The following is a 20,253-nucleotide window of genomic DNA, read 5'->3' on the forward strand; positions in this document are numbered from 1 at the left end:
AAATACTATTTTTTGCAATAAAAAGCGTGTTTTAGTGTGTGACAGCTGCCAAATATAAAAAGCCACTATGAGAAACCCGCTATAAATAGTAAATCAAACCCCCCTTTATCACCTCCTTTAGGGTTAGTGCTAGGGAAAGGGCTAGGGTTAGGGCTAAGGTTAGGGTTAGTGCTAAAATTAGGGTTGGGGCTAAAGTTAGGGTTAGGGTTGGGGCTAAAGTTAGGGTTACGGTTGGGATTAGGGTTAGGGTTGGGATTAGGGTTAAGTTTGTGGTTAGGGTTATGGTTAGGGTTGGGATTAGGGTTAGGAGTTGTTGGGGTTAGGGTTGGAGTTAGAATTAGGGGGTTCCACTGTTTAGGCACATCAGGGGCTCTCCAAACGCGACATGGCATCTGATCTCAATTCCAGCCAATTTTGCATTGAAAGGTCAAACGGCGATCCTTCCCTTCCAAGCTCTGCCATACACCCAAACAGTGGATTACCCCCACATATGGGGTATCAGCATACTTAGGACAAATTGCACAACAACTTTTGGGGTCCAATTTCTCCTGCTACCCTTGAGTAAATTAAAAAGTGGGGACGAAAAAAATCTTTTGTGAAAAAAATATTTTATTTTTATGGCTCTACATTATAAACTTCTGTGAAGCACTTGGGGGTTTAAAGTGCTCACCACACATCTAGATAAGTTCCATAGGGGGTCTACTTTCCAAAATGGTGTCACTTGTGGGGGGTTTCCACTGTTTAGGCACATCAGGGACTCTCCAAACACGACATGGCATCCGATCTCAATTCCAGCCAATTTTGCATTGAAAAGTCAAATGGTGCTCCTTCCCTTCTGAGCTCTGCCATGCACCCAAACAGTGCTTTACCTGCATATATGGGATATCAGCGTACTCAAATTGCACAACAACTTTTCGGGTCCAATTTCTCCTGTTACCCTTGGTAAAATAAAACAAATTGGAGCAGAAGTAAATTTTTTGTGAAAAAAGTTAAATGTTCATTTTTTCTAAACATTCCAAAAATTCCTATGAAGCACCTGAAGGGTTAATAAACTTCTTGTATGTGGTTTTGAGCACCTTGAGGGGTGCAGTTTTTAGAATGGTGTCACTTTTGGGTATTTTCTATCATATAGACCCCTCAAAGAGACTTCAAATGTCAGGTGGTCCCTAAAAAAAAATGGTGTTATAAAAATGAGAAATCATTGGTCAACTTTTAACCGTTATAACTTCCTAACAAAAAAAATTTGGGTTCCAAAATTGTGCTGATGTAAAGTAGACATGTGGGAAATGTTATTTATTAACTATTTTGTGTGACATATTTCTCTGTTTTAAGGGCATAAAAATTAAAAGTTGGAAAATTGAGAAATGTTCTCAATTTTTGCCAAATTTCCATTTTTTTCACAAATAAACACAAGATATATATAATAAATTTTACCCCTTTCATGAAGCACAATGTGTCACGAGAAAACAATGTCAGAATCACCGGAATCCATTCATGCGTTCCAGAGTTGTTACCTCATAAAGGGACAGTGGTCAGAATTGTAAAAATTGGCCAGTTCATTACCATGCAAATGACCCTTGGGGTAAAGGGGTTAAAATACTGAAGTTTATTAATTCATCAATAAAAATCTTTAAAAATACAGGAACAAATGGTACTGGAAAAAATGGAGGCTGTTTATAAAGTCCACATAAATGACTTATTATGGCAAAAAATCAATAAAAAAAACTCCTTTCACAGTTTAATCATGATTATTTTTTTTTTTTTTTAAAAAACTTAGCTCAATATAAAATGCAAGTGCAATTATTATCTTTATCTAATTTTTAAAGTGCATGATGCATGAAATTTGCTACTATCACATAAACTGCTATTATAATCAAAAATAATTTGTAGTTGCTGTTTCCTAAATTGGTTACCGGGTGATGCTTTTGCCTCATACTAGAAAGCTCACAAATATACCAAGCTTATAACATTACACAAATTCATCAATGGATGGAGTATGTTACTATATTGCCAAGTAAAAACACTTTGAAAGCTAGCACAGTTAATATCTCACATATACCGTATATTCTTTTTAGTCTGCCATACTATAACCCAAAACTGGTGTCATTTTCCCATACAGGTATCCATAGTGCCTACAGTGTATTAGCAGAAGTGACAGATAAAAGAGATTGCGGTACATAGCTGAAGTGATTTAGCGTATTTTAAACACATAGGATATAATGAAATACTTGAGTGCCGTTGCCGTGTGATTAGTGCTGCTATCAGGACTTACAGCCTCCTGCCCAGTTCTAGGATGTATTAAGAGAAGCATAGAGTCTACATCATGTGAAGTAATTCTCCCCCTCTACTTCTCCTTGGTCAGGCCTCATCTAAAATACTGTGTCCAGTTCTGAGCACCACATTTAAAAAAAGGCATTGAAAAACTGGAGTAAGTTCAGAGAAGAGCTAACAGGATGGTGAGCGGACTGCAAACTATGTCCTACGAGGAACGGTTAAAGGATCTGGGAATGTTTAGCTTGCAAAAAAGAAGGCTAAGAGGAGACTTAATAGCTGTCTACAAATGTCTGAAGGGCTGTCACATTGTAGAAGGATCATCTTTATTCTCATTTGCACAAGGAAAGACTAGAAGCAATGGAATGGAATGAAGATGAATGGGAGGAGACACAGATTAGATATTAGAAAAAACTTTTGACAGTGAGGGTGATCAATGAGTGGAACAGGCTGCCATGAGAGGTGGTGAGTTCTCCTTCAATGGAAGTCTTCAAACTGAGGCTGGACAGAAATCTGTGTGGTCTAGTGAATCCTGCATTGAGCAGGGGGCTGGACACGATGACCCAGGAGGTCCCTTCCAACTCTACCATTCTATGATTCTATGAAATTTGATAAGAAGTGTAGACTGTGAGCCCTCGCGGGCAGGGTCCCCTCTCCTTATGTACTTGTGTGTCCCTTGTCTTACACATGTTTATTATACTTGTCTATATTTCCCCTTTTCACATGTAAAGCGCCATGGAATAAATGGCGCTATATAAATGCATAATAATAATAATAATAATAATAATAATAATAATAAAGTGTTGCAAATAATGTGTGTAGGTTTGAGGCTTTCGATCACAATCCCAATACATTTTGAACATTTCATGAGATGATAAAAAATCTGATCACATTTTACCTCTGCATGTAACTCCGGCATCTTCATGATGCCCACAGTTATGTATGCCCAGTCCTCGATGGGAGCAGTTCCACAGATAAGTTTCATTTCCATGACAATTCATATCATCCAAAACAATAGGTCCTTTTCCTTCGCCAAAGTAGGCGCCTATGTGAGGGGAAATGGGCCGGCCACAACCGACTTGGCGGCATACCACTTCTGCATCGCTCATATCAAAAAGGTCATCGCATACTGTTCCCCATTCTCCGTTAAAGTAGATTTCAACCCGGCCAAAACATCGGCTTCCATTTGCCAGTCTCAGAGACAACGCTGGTGCTGCACAAAAGGGATAATAATACGTTTCAGTGCACATTTTCGTAAAAGATAGAAGTTATAATACTATTAAAATCCATGTCCACCTCTGCAACTGTGAGCACAGTTCCTATGTGATTGTCTACCTCTCCATCATGGTTACAGACTACAAGTGCATCTATGTTGTCTGATTCTTCACACTTTCTTCTATCTGTACTCTTCCTAATGGATAGCGTTACATCTTCAGTAGACAGATGCAACAGGTAAGATATTTTTAGGTGTATTAAATTCAAATTTATTTATATTTCGTTTGCTGTGAAGCAATAATCTAACAATTTCATGGTTGGGCTATTTCTGTGGAGGTTTTTCATCATTATCCTTATTTATTCCGATTTTTATGATTATAGATAAAGAAATACTAGAACTGATCAAATATTGATATAGCTCCGAAAACAAACTAATAATAAAAATCTACTCAATACCGCGTCCATATCCCGGATTTAGACGAGAAGGAGACTTACCTGAACTGCTGAGTTTTGGTACTGGAGAGCCTGCAAATAAAGGACAGATGTAAAACAGTAGAAACAGATCAAATATAATGACCTTTCGCCAACATTTTTCAAGGTGTTGTCCGTTGTTAAAAAAGTTTTTGTTTTCTTCAAGAAAACAGCGCCACATCTGTCTACAGGCTGTATTGTAGATCAGCTGCATTCACATTGATGGAGCTGAGCTGTAATACCAGGCTCAACCTGTGGACAGCTGTGGTGCTGTTCCAGGAAGACAGCAGACATTTTGATTTGTATCCTTGACACCTTTTTAACCCCTTCAAGACTGGCCAATTGTTCACTTTTGCAGTTTCGTTTTTTTTTCTCCATCCCTCCCCCCTTCTTTCAAGAGCTATTTTTTTTAATAATTTTCTGGTGATGTTGCCATAAGGGGGCTTATTTTTTTTGTAGGACAAGCTGTAATTTGGAATGAGACCATTCATTTTAGCATTTGGTGTACTGAAAAATGGGGGGGGGGGGAATTCCAAGTGGAGTAAAATTATAAAAAAATTGTGCAATACAGTAAAAATGACTTACAGATCAGTACAATTATGGCGATACCAAAACAGTCTAGTTCTTTTTACATATCAGTGGTAAAAAAAAAATAAAAATACAGAACTTTGTAAAAATAGAAAAATGTAGTTTGTCTCGCCATTTCCTGAGACCCGTAAGTTTTTTCTCGATGGCTGCAGCTGTATGAGGGCTTGCTTTCGATGTGCTGAGCTGACCTTTTTTAATACCATTTTGGGGTACATAGGATGGACTGATCTTATTTTTTGCATCTTTCTGGAGAAGTGCAAAGACTGAAAAAAGAAATCTGGAGTCAATATTTTTCTTCTTCGCAGAATTCAATGTATGATTTAAATACCTTTCAATTTGGATAGACTGGACTTTAACACGTGGAGAATAGATACCAACTCTGTTTTATATATTTTTTTTATTACTTTGTTTAGTGATTTCAACATTTTTTATATTTTTAAATATTATTTAAACATTTTTAATTGTATTTTTTTAGTCCCTACGAGGACTTTGATCTGTGAATATTTGATCATTTTTGCTATATATCTTGCTGTATTGTAGTATATAGTTAAATTGACATCTTCCTACGATGTCTTAGGCCACGTTCACGTTCACACGTTCAGTATTTGGTGTTTTGCCTCATGGTTTATGTTTAACTTTGTGTACCTTGTTTTACCTTTCTATTCTTACTGGTTATTCAGTGATTTTTGCCCTTTCCATGTTTTACCTGTCAGTGTAGATTATTTATTTACTCTCCGCCAGGACACCCACACCGGACCCCCCTGCCGCCTCTGCTGGACCCCCGCCAGGACCCGCCGCCAGACCCCCGCCAGGACCCGCTGCCGGACCTCTGCCAGGACCCGCGCCGCACCCCATCTCCAGCACAGGCCTGCCGCCTCTGCTGGACCCCCGCCAGGACCCGCCGCCAGACCCCCGCCATGACCCGCTGCCGGACCTCTGCCAGGACCCGCGCCGCACCCCATCTCCAGCACAGGCCGCAAACCACCCTCTTTCCTGCTGGCTGTGACTGCACGGAGGTGGGTGGGCAGGCAGTGGCGGGACACACACCCCACACACACACACTGCCCTCCCAATGCGATAGAGGGCCCACCTCTAGTCTATTAATACTTATCCAAGTAGTTTGCAGCTCACGTTTCTGTGTGGATGTGTCCTCCATATTTTTCTGGGTGTTTCTTTTATAGGTATTAGAACAATATATTATTTTTTCCATTTACTATCATGGGAAATATTTGTAGGTGTTTCTGATATAACAGGTAGAAATATGAATGGTTAAACAATATAAGGTTATATAGAGGATTGAGCCACCATAATCACCTTGTGTGTATATATTAGTAATGAACTTACCAGATGCAGTAGAAGTGGAATTATTGGTAATATATGAGGGTCCTGATGAAGATGCTGATGAACCTTGGCATATAGTAAAGCATTAGAGATAGTTACATATTATTGTTTGGATCTTCTGTTACGTTGTTAAAATAATCTTTAGTTTTATCAATTTCTACTAAAGCTTGAAAATTATCATGACTATAATTTCAGTTCCGTTATGGTACCAGTGGTACTGTGCATTTTTCTAGAATGCCCAGTGGCATTTTTGGACAGATTGCATCAAAATATTTGGCTATTCAGAATTTTTGATTACACCAATAATTTATCTTATCCTGTGGCCGTAAAACAAAAAATCTATAAAAACACCTAAGTGAAAAACTTTACAAGGAGGCCAAAGTGTGAACATTTAAAATATATAAAGTTTATTCAAACATATTAAAAGACGATATAAAATAATAATGAAAAGAAGGCACCGCAGGTATATAGGAAAAAAGTGGGTCAACACAGGTAGTGTATAAAAAATACTCAGACAAACATTATCCAGATGTTGTCATATTCATGTGAAATCCCCATGCATATATAAATATCAAAAAATAGTAAAAGCCATATGAAGCAGACAAAATACAGTGGTTATTTCATCATACATTAAACTACCACAGTATTTTGTCTGCTTCATATTGAAAGCAGTGATGGTGGAGAGAGCGTCATCTGACGCTCCATCTCCCTTCACTCCCCCTCTGCTTCTGACTCAGCGGGCAGAAGATGATGTCACGTCATTGTGTGCCACTCTGTGCCAGGAGTGGAGCTGATGAGACCAGAGCAGAGCCTGGAGCAACACGAGGAACAAGGAGGAGTGGTGAGTACTGTATATGTGTACTGTTAGGGCTGGCGGAATGCACCAAATAATAAAATGATAGTAAGGTGCATTCGCAGCCCGGGGTCCACCGTGCAGAGGTGGTAAACTGCTGCTTAGTAATGGCAGATGCAATATGGTGGTATACAAGACCACACGTAGGTAAATAATCACCTGATGTGTACAAGAGCGGACTCTGTTACGTCACAGAGCCGCACTACCATGGAACATAAATGCCGGAGTCTGTTAGAACTCACAGAGCTCGGCAAGGGAGTGCACAGAATGCAGTCACAGAACTCTGCCCCAAAGACACGGGGTCAGAGTCCCTCTAGACCTTCTGAGCGCGTGGCGTCGCACCTGCGGACGCCACTATAGATGCTGACTATGGTGGAGTGTCGAGCACGTGCACCGTGGCGTGTAGAGCCACCGGTGGACGCAGATGCCAGTCTCTGACTCTGCCTCTACCTACACCTAAGCCTGGGCGCATAACAGACTAGGCTGCACAACACATGCGTACCAAGGGTAGGGTTTCTTAATGAGTCATTCACCAGAGACATTCAAACAAGCATACAACACTCACTCCACATGGTCTAATCTTTATCTGTATTAATGCATGACTGGGCGGCCATGCTAAGCTTTTATAGTTGCAGGCTTCCGGGACCTTCCTGGTGGTCCAATCGGAGCAGCAACAGGACCTGAGCATGTGAGCTCCGACCGCTAATGAGAGGTCGTCCCACGGGCATGCTCAGTAGGAGAAAAGCAGGACTTAAGCCCCGTCACACTAAGCAAAATCGCTAGAGAGATCGCTAGCGAGATCACTGCTGAGTCACAAGTTTTGTGAAGCAACAACGATCTCACCAGCGATCTCGCTGTGTGTGACATGTATCAGCAACCGGCCCCCCGATGGGTATCGCTGATCGTGCTCTAATATCCTGGGCAATTTTTTGATCGCTGGTCTCCCACTGGCCAGCACGCATCGCTGCGTGTGGCAGCGGGAGACCATCGATCAGCGAGCTCCCAGCGCTGTAAGCAGACGCTGGGAGCTGGTATCCAAGGTAAACAGCGGGTAATCAAGCGCCGTGAACGCTTAGTTACCCGCTGTTTACCTTGGATACCAGCTCCCAGCGCGAGCACGCTGGTGTCCAGGGTACACAGTGGGTAATTAAGCGACGCCTGCGCTTGTTACCCACTTCGTCGCTGGTCCTGATCGCTGGTGAGAGCTGCCTGTTTGACAGCTCACCAGCGATCATGTAGCGACACATCAGCGATCATGACCAGGTCATATCGTTGTTCTGAGTCTAAGAGCACTTGTGCTCGAAACGCGTACAGAGACCTGGAGAATATCCCCATGCGGTGAACTTTGTTGCCGTTACTTGATCACAAGCAGCCATGAATGTATTTTAAACATGATATAATAAAAATCCAGGATTTTAAATTTCTGGAACTGGACCTTTCTTCCTATTCTTGGAGTCATTATACGTCCTGGCAGAGACGTGTCCGCGCTCAGAGCTTTTCAATAGTTCTTACGAACCTACAAGAGGTGAGCTGAAATTTATCTTTTTCAGTATTCCGCTAACTCATGCATGGTAGAATAGCTGAGCCTAGAGGAGCAACCAGATGTCTAGCATTAACCTGGGCAAGATGCTGGGACCGACGTTGTGATGGTTACGTGTGACTAGACACACCGCCTCCAGCAGGGCGAATTTCTCTGACACACATGACCCTGGATACACCGCCTCCCGTAGGGCGAATTTAAATAATATAACATGCAGCCGGATACACCGTCTCCAGCAGACGAATTTCAGAATTACACGTGTATCTGGATACACCGCCTCCAGCAGGGCGAATTTAAATAATAAAGGGAAACACCAGAGAAACCGATATAATGGAGGGCCCTGCGATAGGGAACGGGGACGTGGAGACCTCCTACACTCCCCTGAGTCACTGTCTCTACACTCCAGACAGTCCCTATGCAGGTTCCGCACCTGGCACCGAGCAGGATACCTAAAAACCCTAGCTCGCCCTGCACCTAGCCCTTTCTAGTGACATGGACAGTGCAGAAACTAATCCCACCACTGCACTGAAACACACAAAAGGAAAGGTACAAACAGGGATAACACCACTTAGCTTTGCTCTGTCGCTCTTGCTGCCAGCAACAGAGTCCATCTCCAAAATGCAGCTTTCCTCCTGAATAGCTGCTGCTTCACCAAGCTTTGTCAGAGCTGCAAGGAACTCCTCTCTGTGGCTCCTTCCACACCAGGACTCAGACTGAGCTGCAAGGAACTCTCTCTAGCTCCTTCCCCCACCAAGGATGGTTGAAATGACCAATATCAACAACAGTGAGTGAGAGAACAAGACACTCCTATATAGTTAAGCCAGTGCAATCACACCTGTTAGTGACTCCCGTGTAATAACGCTAACCACCAGCGGGGGCAAACTAGAACAAAAGACACCACTGTGTAATGACCCTAATGGCCACCGGGGGCAAAACTAACTTTAAGCAACCAGCTTAAAGAAAAAAAGGTTACAAGTGCTTTTATCTGTCACAATCCAGCATGGATCATGACAGTACCCTCCCTTAATGAGGGGCCTCTGGACCCTAAAGACCGCTCCTCATCAGGGAACCACCTACAGAGGGGATGCCCAGATCCAGAGTTCACCCCTGCAACTACCTGCATCAGGTTGATGACAAACGAGCACCGCTGGTATTGGCAACATATGTTCTGAAGGCATCACACATCTCCGAAGCGCTGACCTGGGGAACGAGTTGAGTATGTGCATGTTTGGGGTTAAATCGAGGTAGTAAGACTCCACAACACACTTCCACTGGATGTTTTTTGGTGGCCACCCATACATGCTCGTTCACACACGGGTCCGGACCTGAATGTTTATTGCCACTCATTCGTTTGTCACAATTCGGTGAACTCTTTCTGGGATTGACAACAGGTGTCCCCCTGTGTCACCACACTCACACCCCCCGCAATTCACAAAGGGGTACACCACCCTACAACCCCTTCCACCACGAGGTCTGCAACTCCCAGGGTTGGCTAATGGCGAGGGTTGAGACTTGCCCCTACTCTCCTGCAGCGCACCTGCTGCTCTCACTGGAGAGGAAGGGGTTGGTTGAAAAGAGACGGCAGAGACAGTAGTCCCTAGGCAGCAGCTCTCACACGACTGCCCCCAGCTGACTACTTCCATCGGCCACCAATCAATCAACTCCGGTAATCCGCCATCCAACACCTCTGCTGACATAGTACCTTGGGAGGGCAAAATGGAGGAAATATACACTCCCTGGTCGTCTCCCTCCAAACGACCAGGGGAGTGCGGCTTCTGAGATGACACAGATAATTTGGCGTGCATTGGGCAAGCCTTAAGGACAAGACCAGTCTGCCCACAGTAAAAACATGCCTCCACCACTCCCTGAACCGTTGGCAGGCCTGAACACAAAACTAGCTCCTCCTACTTGCATAGGTTCATCTGGAGGCTTGGCACGCACTGGGCAGGCTCTCATGAAATGGCCCAGCTTCCCACAGGAAAGCCCCCCCCACCACGGTGAACTGCAGACAACCCCTTTTTTGTACCAACAACACCGGGCTGCTTGGGTTCCTCCATCCACACTGGTGGGTCCTCCTCCCTAGCGAGTACTACAGGGGGCACATTTTGTGTATGTCTCTCCCTAAGACGTCTATCCACCCGGATGGCAAGGGTCATGGCGGCCTCCAGCGACCTGGGGGCAGCGTACTGCACCAGAGTATCCTGCAACTTTGGAGACAGACACTGCACAAAATGACTCCTAAGTGCAGGGTCATTCCACTGAGTGTCAGTGGCCCACCTCCTAAACTCTGAGCAGTACTCCTCAGCAACCCGGGCTCCCTTTTTACACCTACGGAGTCGGGATTCTGCCAGGGAGACGCCATAAGGATCCCGATACACTAGCGCCAAAGCCGCAAAAAACTCATCCACGGACTCTAATGATGGTGAATCGTCCGGCAGGGAGAAGGCCCAGGATTGGGGATCCCCCTTAAGAAGGGACATAATGATTCCCACCCGTTGCTCTTCACTCCCTGATGAACGAGGGCGCAGCCTGAAGTATAATTTGCAGGCTTGATGAAAAACCAAGAATTGATCTCTCCCTCCAGAAAACCTGTCAGGGAGGGATATCTTGGGTTCTGGCTGAGCCTGTTCCTGAACCAAGCCCTCAAAGCCCACCAACAGCTGCAGTTGCTGCATCAACTCACCGTGCAGCCCCCTAATCTCATCAGTAAATATCTGCAGCATTTGGGCAAAGGTCTGCATTGGGTCCATGGCTCAGAAGAAAAAATGTAGGGTTGGTGATAATGTGATGGTTACGTGTGACAAGCCACACCGTCTCCAACAGGGCTAATTTCTCTGACACACATGACCCTGGATACACCGCCTCCAGTAGGGCAAATTTAAATAATATTACGTGCAGCCGGATACACCGCCTCCAGCAGGCGAATTTCAGAATTACACGTGTATCTGGATACCGCCTCCAGCAGGGCGAATTTAAATAATAAAGGGAAACACCAGGGAAACCGATACAATGGAGGGCCCTGCGATAGGGAACAGGGACGTGGAGACCTCCTGCACTCCCCTGAGTCACTGTCTCTACACTCCTGACAGTCCCTATGCAGGTTCCGCACCTGGCACCGAGCAGGATACCTAAAAACCCTAGCTCGCCCTGCACCTAGCCCTTTCTAGTGAAATGGACAGTGCAGAAACTAATCCCACCACTGCACTGAAACACACAAAGGGAAAGGTACAAACAGGGATAACACCACTTAGCTTTGCTCTGTCGCTCTTGCTCCCAGCAACAGAGTCCAGCACCAGAATGCAGCTTTCCTCCTGAATAGCTGCTGCTTCATCAAGCTTTGCCAGAGCTGCAAGGAACTCCTCTCTGTGGCTTCTTCCACACCAGGACTCAGACTGAGCTGCAAGGAACTCTCTCTAGCTCCTTCCCCCACCAAGGATGGTTGAAATGACCAATATCAACAACAGTGAGTGAGAGAATAAGACACTCCTATATAGTTAAGCCAGAGCAATCACATCTGTTAGTGATTCCCGTGTAATAACGCTAACCACCAGCGGGGGTAAACTAGAACAAAAGTCACCACTGTGTAATGACCCTAATGGCCACCGGGGGCAAAACTAACTTTAAGCAACCAGCTTAAAGAAAAAAAAGGTTACAAATGCTTTTATCTGTCACAATCCAGCATGGATCATGACAGACGTCTCTGCTGAGCAGGAACCTCTGTGGCTGCAGAAGAATGGGAGACCGCAGAGGACAAGGATCAAGACGCCCCCTGTGCAGTGGAAGAAACTTGATGCCTAACATGTACTATGTGTGTGTGTATATGTGTATGTGTACACTGTGTGGGCTGCGCTATACTATGTGTGTTGGCTGCATTATACTGTGCATTATACTGTGCATGGGGGTTGCATTCTATGTGTGGGGGGCTACATTATACTGTGAGTGGGGGACTACATTATACTGTGTGGGTGGCTGCATTATACTGTGAGGGGGCTGCACTGTACTGTGTGTGGGGGCTGCACTATACGTATGAGGGTGGGGGCTGCATTATTCTGTGTGGGGGTGATTTATACTCTGTATGGGGGCTGCTCTATACTGTGAGTGGGGGCTGCATTTTACTGTGAATGGAGGGCTGCATTATGCTGTGAGTTGGGGGCTGCATTATACTGTGTGAGGACTTCATTCTATGTGTGTGGGGGCTGCATAATACTGTGTATGGGGGGAAGCACTATACTGTGTGTGTGGGTGTCTGCACTATGCTGTGTATGTGTCTGCATTATAGTGTGTGGATGGATGCAGTATACTCTATGAGGGGGGCTGCAGTATACTGTGAGGAGGCTGCATTGTACTCTATCAAGGACCATGGGGAGTGCATTATATTATATGGGACCTGCATTATTATGTATTGAGGACTATCTGTGCCATCATTCTTCCTCAGCCGGTGAAAAGAAACTCGAGAACAAGCGTCGAATGACTTCAATATTATCGATCATGCTCGCATAACAGCCCGAACTGAGCGCATGTAAATGTAATAAAAATGTTTGTGTGATGGTGCAGTATGTGAGCATTTGAGGCCCCACTCTAAACTTTTGCCCAGGGCCCCACTTTGTCTAAAACCGGCACTGGATAAGATGAAACTCATTAGAAGCTGTTCACATCTGTATTCACCATTAACTCCAATTTTGACTACAGCTAACTAAAACCCTTCTTCTGGCAACACTTCTTAGTCATGTCATGTAATCCTGTATTAAAACTTCACTTTTATTTAAATTTCATTAGAGCTTATATTAAAAACATTGTGAACCGAGTATCTCTGTCACGATCCATTTCTTGGATCTGTGTCAGATCTGGATTTCCTCATATAAACTTTTTCCTTTCAGGCCATTGGGGGTTAATGTCAGTTTTGTCCCCGGTGGCCGCTGGTGTAATTGCATGGCTGGTCTGTTTTGCTATGCAGGTGGTTGACCACTCCCAGCTTTTTAAAAACTCACCAGGTGCTGCTGCTCATTGTTGGTGATACACTTGCTCTTGGGAGACCGACCAAGCTGGAGTTCAGGAGCTGACAGAGTTCCCTGTCTGTTGAATCTTTCCTTTGGGTTTTTTGTGTAGTACACTTTTTCCCTGTCTCACCTCCTGGGGAGGGGGTTGGGGCCTTTTAGCTCAGGGCTAAACAGGAGACAGGGACAGGTCGGGGATTTGGGCTTCACTACCATTAAGGGTACCCCCAAGTTAAGGAAAGACAGTGCACCCCCATAGCCTGAGGGGCAGTTCAGGGGCCCTGGTTCCACATCACCTGTTTTCCCCCTTACTGCCCCGTGACAATTTCCTTACTAATTGTGTGTCTCCTTGAGTTCTACCACAAAACATAAAACAGGTCTCTACATGTCACTCCATATCACCACACTATATATTCACGGTCTGCTGTCCATATTAAAAATCTAACTAAGCCCCTCTAACATGTTTCACCGAATCTTCTTATTCAGGGGATATATTCACTGAACTTTCTCTAGTTGCAGGTGAAAATATATTTTAATATCACTCAGTGATAGCTAAGGACTTATAACCTTGCCAGTAAAAACACCCCAATCAGTATAATCCAAATGGCAGGTAGCCCCTGGTGATAATCAATGACCATGAGTGACCTATAATGCTAGTTACAAAATTTGCCAATAATCTAGTTTTTCCATTCAATTAATATGACTTAAAAATGTAACTATTTGGTACACGGAAAGGGGAAAATGCGCTTTACAGTCAGATAGCAGAGACTTTTGGGCTAATGTACCTGAGGCTGTAGTCCTCTCTGCAGACATTGATGGACTTGTACCTACAAAAAATTAAAGAAGCAATAAATACTAAAAAATTACAAGTACTATAGAGAAATATGCTATCTGACTCTCATCCTTTATGCCCTGGTCACATTCAATCCGTAATCCTTTCCAAATGCAGACACCAAACCAGAATCCAAAAGGCCCCATTATAAATCAATAGGATTTGTCAAAAAGTGGTATTTGGTTTGGCTAGGTGAGAGGCGTCTTACCGTGACCCCGGTCAGACGCCTCTTACCAGCCAAACCAAATCTCATACTTTGCACTGACGAGGGGCAGCAACTCGAAACACAGTGTCTGCAAATTGAAATTCTGGTTTTGGCATTTATCCTAAATCATGTAACAAGGCTCGTTAAAGGGTGGACTTTGACTTTTATGATTGCTACTTTGTATAGGAGGCACTATAGTTCTAATTCTCTTCCTCTCTGAAGAGACAATTTGCATATTTCCCAGGGGAACATTGTGGCTTAAAAGTCTCCTCATCTCGGCATGTTTGACATGTCATTCTATGCAAGGAGAAACTTTACCCCTTGGTATGGAGAGAAGGTACATATGCCTGGCCACAGCTTCATTCAGATGGGGCTTTTCAGAGCTCCATTCTTGAAATCAGTTGGGGTCCAAATAGTCCAATCAGCACCAATCAGTAAATTATAACATATGCCATGAATAAGTGATAACTTGTATTGTTCGGAATAACCTTTTAGTACGCAGCAGTATGCAGACTATACTTACCTATGTGTACTGTACATTTAGTCAAATACAGTATTATGGAAACATAATAATAACTTACAAAAATTCTGTTTTCATATTTAAAAAAATTATTGAAATAACTATGAGAAAAAGTTAAAAAAAAATAAATAATAAAATGAGATATGAATGATAGAAATGTGAAAGTCTGGGCAATATGACGACATTATATATAGGACTGAGCCAATGTACTCATCTTGCACAATTTGCACACAATTCATATTCTTAATGAACTTACCAGAAGCTGCAGATATAGATTTCTGGGTAGTATGTGAGGGTCCGGTTGAAAACACTGATGAGCCATGGAATATAGTAATAGTGGCAGATTTAGTTAAATATATTTTTTTGACTGTGCAGAAAATCAAAGAACAAAACCCTAGTCCCTTGACATAACACAGTATAAACTGTGTTCCAAATTATTATGCAAAAAGAGTTTAGGAGGGATAAGGTTAGAATTTTTTTGTTTGTCATTTAAACTCATTGATGGTGATGTGTGTCAGGGCTCTTTATATCACTGAAAGCAATTGCAGATACCCGTGCAAGTTAGTTTGGCAGGTGTGTCCAAATAAAGGCAAGACTACTTAAGAAGGCTGTTCCACATTATTAAGCAGCCTACATTTTTTGCCAAAATGGGAAAGAAAAAGGATGTGTCGGCTGCTGAAAAGCAACAAATTGTGGAGTATTTATGTCAAGGCATGACTACAATCAGCATTGCCAAGACACTTCATTGTGATCATCGCACAATCAAGAAGTATGTAGCCGATTCCCAGCACACACGTGTGCGTGCTGATAAGGAAAAATTGAGGACTCTTTCCAACAGGCAATTGCGTCAGGTTAAAAGAGCAGCTGCAAAAATGCCTTGTCATAGCAGCAGACAAGTTTTTGAAGCTGCTGGTGCCTCCAACGTCCCCCAAACAACAAGATGCAGGGTCCTTCAGAGGTTTGCAGCTGTGCGTAAGCCATCCTGTTGACCACCTCTATCCACTGCACACAAACAGAAACGGCTCCAGTGGGCCAAACGATACATGAAGACTGACTTCCAAACTGTTTTGTTCACCAATGAGTGCCGTGCAACGCTCGATGGTCCAGATGGATGGAGTGGAGGATGGCTGGTTGATGGACACCCCATGAAAACACGGCTAAGGCGCCAACAAGGAGGAGGTGGAGTAATGTTTTGGGCTGGAATCATGGGGAGAGAGATTGTCAGCCCCTTTAGGATCCCTGAAGGGGTAAAGATGAACTCCATAATCTATGTGGAGTTTCTAAAACAGCACTTCCTGCCATGGTTCAAGAGGAAGAACCGTGCTTTCCGCAGCAAGATCATTTTCATGCATGATAATGCACCGTCTCATGCTGCAAATAACACATCTGCATCTCTGGCTGCTATGGGCATAAAAGAGGACAAACTTATGGTGTGGCCACCATCTTCCCCTGACCTAAACCCCATTGAGAACCTCTGGAGCATCATCAAAAGGAGTGTCTATGATGGCGGGAGGCAGTTCACATCTAAGCAACAGCTCTGGGAGGGTATTCTGGCCACATGCAAAACAATTGAAGCACAAACCATCCAAAAACTGACAAATTCAATGGACGAGAGAGTTCAGAAGCTTCTTTCGAACAAGGGGTCCTATGTTCAAATGTAACATCACCTAGAATAAAGTTTTGACTTGAAAACTGTTTGATTTCATTTTGTAATAAGCTGATAATGCTTATAATTTCACAATTGACCATTTTTTTGTTCAAAATAAAAATAAAAAGGTTGAACACTCTGCTGTGCATAATAATTTGGAACATGCATTTTGAGTGTTTCTTATTTTAAAAAATATACTGTTTTCATAGGCAGTTTGTACAAAAACATTGCAATTATACTAGAATAGTAGATTACTGGAAAATAACAATGACTGCAATTCATATAGGTAATTTAGAAAGAATATGAGGAAATATTTTTTGAATAATAATTTGGAACACAGTGTATGTACAAGCGCTTCTAACTAAATTAGAATATCATCAAAAATTTACTTTATCTTGGTTCTTCAATACAAAAAGTGAATCTCATATATTATATATAATCATTACAAACAGAGTGATCTACAGTTGTGGCCAAAAGTATTGACACCCCTGCAATTCTGTCAGATAATACTCAGTTTCTTCCTGAAAATGATTGCAAACACAAATTCTTTGGTATTATTATCTTCATTTAATTTGCCTTAAATGAAAAAACACAAAAGAGAATGAAGCAAAAAGCAAAACATTGATCATTTCACACAAAACTCCAAAAAATGGGCCAGACAAAAGTATTGGCACCCTCAGCCTAATACTTGGTTGCACAACCTTTAGCCAAAATAACTGCGACCAACCGCTTCCGGTAACCATCAATGAGTTTCTTACAATGCTCTGCTGGAATTTTAGACCATTCTTCTTTGGCAAACTGCTCCAGGTCCCTGATATTTGAAGGGTGCCTTCTCCAAACTGCCATTTTTAGATCTCTCCACAGGTGTTCTATGGGATTCAGGTCTGGACTCATTGCTGGCCACCTTAGAAGTCTCCAGTGCTTTCTCTCAAACCATTTTCTAGTACTTTTTGAAGTGTGTTTTGGGTCATTGTCCTGCTGGAAGACCCATGACCTCTGAGGTAGACCCAGCTTTCTCGCACTGGGCCCTACATTATGCTGCAAAATTTGTTGGTAGTCTTCAGACTTCATAATGCCATGCACACGGTCAAGCAGTCCAGTGCCAGAGGCAGCAAAGCAACCCCAAAACATCAGGGAACCTCCGCCATGTTTGACTGTAGGGACCGTGTTCTTTTCTTTGAATGCCTCTTTTTTCTCCTGTAAACTCTATGTTGATTCCTTTGCCCAAAAAGCTCTACTTTTGTCTCATCTGACCAGAGAACATTCTTCCAAAACGTTTTAAGCTTTTTCAGGTAAGTTTTGGCAAACTCCAGCCTGGCGTTTTTATGTCTGGGGGTAAGAAGTGGGATCTTCCTGGGTCTCCTACCATACAGTCCCTTTTCATTCAGACGCCAACGGATAGTACGGGTTGACACTGTTGTACCCTCGGACTGCAGAGCAGCTTGAACTTGTTAGGATGTTAGTCGAGGTTCTTTATCCAACATCCGCACAATCTTGCGTTAAAATCTCTTGTCAATTTTTCTTTTCCGTCCACATCTAGGGAGGTTAGCCACAGTGCCATGGGCTTTAAACTTCTTGATGACACTGCGCACGGTAGACACAGGAACATTCAGGTCTTTGGAGATGGACTTGTAGCCTTGAGATTGCTCATGCTTCCTCACAATTTGGTTTCTCAAGTCCTCAGACAGTTCTTTGGACTTCTTTCTTTTCTCCATGCTCAATGTGGTACACACAAGGACACAGAACAGAGGTTGAGTCAGCTTTAATCCATGTCAACTGGCTGCAAGTGTGATTTAGTTATTGCCAACACCTGTTAGGTGCCACAGGTAAGTTACAGGTGCGGTTAATTGCACAAATTAGAGAAGCATCACATGATTTTTCGAACAGTGCCAATACTTTTGTCCACCCTCTTTTCTATGTTTGGTGTGGAATTATATCCAATCTGACTTTAGGACAATTCTTTTTGTGTTTTTTCATTTAAGACAAATTAAATGAAGATAATAATAACAAAGAATTCGTGTTTGCAATCATTTTCAGGAAGAAGCTGGTATTATCTGACAGAATTTCAGGGGTGGCAATACTTTTGGCCATAACTGTATTTCAAGTGTTTATTTATGTTAATGTTGATGATTATGGCTTATAGCCAATGAAAACCCAAAAGTCATTATCTCAGTAAATTAGAATACAATTTTTCAGTAAATAAAAGATTTAATTAAAAATCGTAAAAACAAGAAAAAAATATAAGATTTCCAGAAAAATAACAAACTTCTAAATGTTATAATTCTGTCTTCGCAATTTCTGATTCTTCCTCCAGCTTGAAAAATGATTTTAAAATCCGAAATTTTCATCTACTGAAATGGAAATGTATGTTCAGTAAATGCTCTCAATACTTGGTTGGGGCTCCTTTTGCACGAATTACTGCATCAATGCGCCGTGGCATGGAGGCGATCAGCCTGTGACAGTGCTGAGGTGTTATGGAAGCCCAGGTTGCTTTTATAGCAGCCTTCAGCTTGTCTGCATTGTTGGGTCTGGTGTCTCTCATCTTCCTCTTGACAATACCCCATAGATTCTCTACAGGGTTAAGGTCAGGTGAGTTTGCTGCCAATCAAGCACAGTGATACTGTTGTTTGTAAACCAGGTATTGGTACTTTTGGCAGTGTGGACAGGTGCCAAGTCCTGCTGGAGAATAAAATTTCCATCTCCAAAAAGCTTGTAGGCAGAGGGAAGCATGAAGTGCTCTAAAAATTTCCAGGTAGGCAGCTGCGCTGGCTTTGGTCTTGATCAAACACAGTGGACCTACACCGGCAGATGATATGGCTCCCCAAACCATCAGTGATGGTGGAAACTTCACACTAGACCTCAAGCAGCTAGGATTTTGGCCTCTCCACTCTTCCTCCAGACTCTGGGACTTTGATTTCCAAATGAAATGAAAAATTAACTTTCATCTGAAAACAACACCTTGGACCACTAAGAAACAGTTCAGTTCTTTTCACCCTTGGCCCAGGTAAGATGCTTCTGGCATTGTCTATTGGTCATGAGTGGCTTGACACTAGGAATGCGACACTTGTAGCCCATGTCCTGGATATGTCTGTGTGTGGTGGCTCTTGAAGCAATGACTCCAGCAGCAGTCCACTCCTTGTGAATCTCCCCCAAATTTTTCAATGGTCTTTTCTTAACAATCCTTTCAAGGCTGCGGTTATCCCGGTTGCTTGTGCACCTTTTTCTACCAAACTTTTTCCTTCCACTCAACTTTCCATTAATATGCTTGGATAGAGCACTCTGTGAACAGCCAGCTTCTTTAGCAATGACGTTTTGAGGCCTAACATCCTTGTGGAGTGTGTCAATGACTGCCTTCTGGACATCTCAGCATTCACGTGCTGTCAGCCAGGAAGCCCCATCTCCCAGCGGGACCTTCCACAACGGACCAACTGGGTCCAAGCATTCTCTCATGTGACCTACCCTGGCCACCTTACATGGTCTGTAGCCACGCCCACTGGGTTACATGGCTATGACCTCATCACAGGTCCTTCATACTCACATAGTCTTTTACTACGAGCGTTTTCAGGCACACCCCTGGGTGGATTTGTAGGTAGCTCTCCCTAACACATTGGAACAAATGATCAGCTCTGCTGATCAGCACATAATCAAGCCTTCATCCCAAGGCCACCCACCTTGAGATACATTACGATCATTCAGCATCCTACTCCTATCAGGACACTGGAAATGCTTATAAGCCTGTCCTGGGACACCCACACAGTGCCCCCTAGCGGATACA

The 20,253-nt window shown here is 43.2% G+C and overlaps 1 protein-coding gene across 1 annotated transcript in view; it reads right to left on the reverse strand.

Moving 5' to 3' along the window:
* LOC141059709 (scavenger receptor cysteine-rich domain-containing protein DMBT1-like) overlaps positions 1–20,253 on the reverse strand; it is a 149,517-nt gene that overhangs the window by 87,428 nt on the left and 41,836 nt on the right. Inside the window, exons 7-11 of the mRNA XM_073555826.1 lie at positions 15,087–15,140; positions 14,059–14,100; positions 5,890–5,952; positions 3,982–4,011; positions 3,170–3,484 (exon numbers count right to left, since the gene is read on the reverse strand). Of these exons, the coding sequence (XP_073411927.1) occupies positions 3,170–3,484; positions 3,982–4,011; positions 5,890–5,952; positions 14,059–14,100; positions 15,087–15,140 (504 nt within the window). The remainder of the gene's footprint in view (positions 1–3,169; positions 3,485–3,981; positions 4,012–5,889; positions 5,953–14,058; positions 14,101–15,086; positions 15,141–20,253) is intronic.

This window comes from Dendrobates tinctorius, unplaced genomic scaffold, assembly GCF_039654945.1.
Source record: "Dendrobates tinctorius isolate UK_male_01 unplaced genomic scaffold, ASM3965494v1 ptg000230l, whole genome shotgun sequence".
NCBI lineage: Eukaryota > Metazoa > Chordata > Amphibia > Anura > Dendrobatidae > Dendrobates > Dendrobates tinctorius.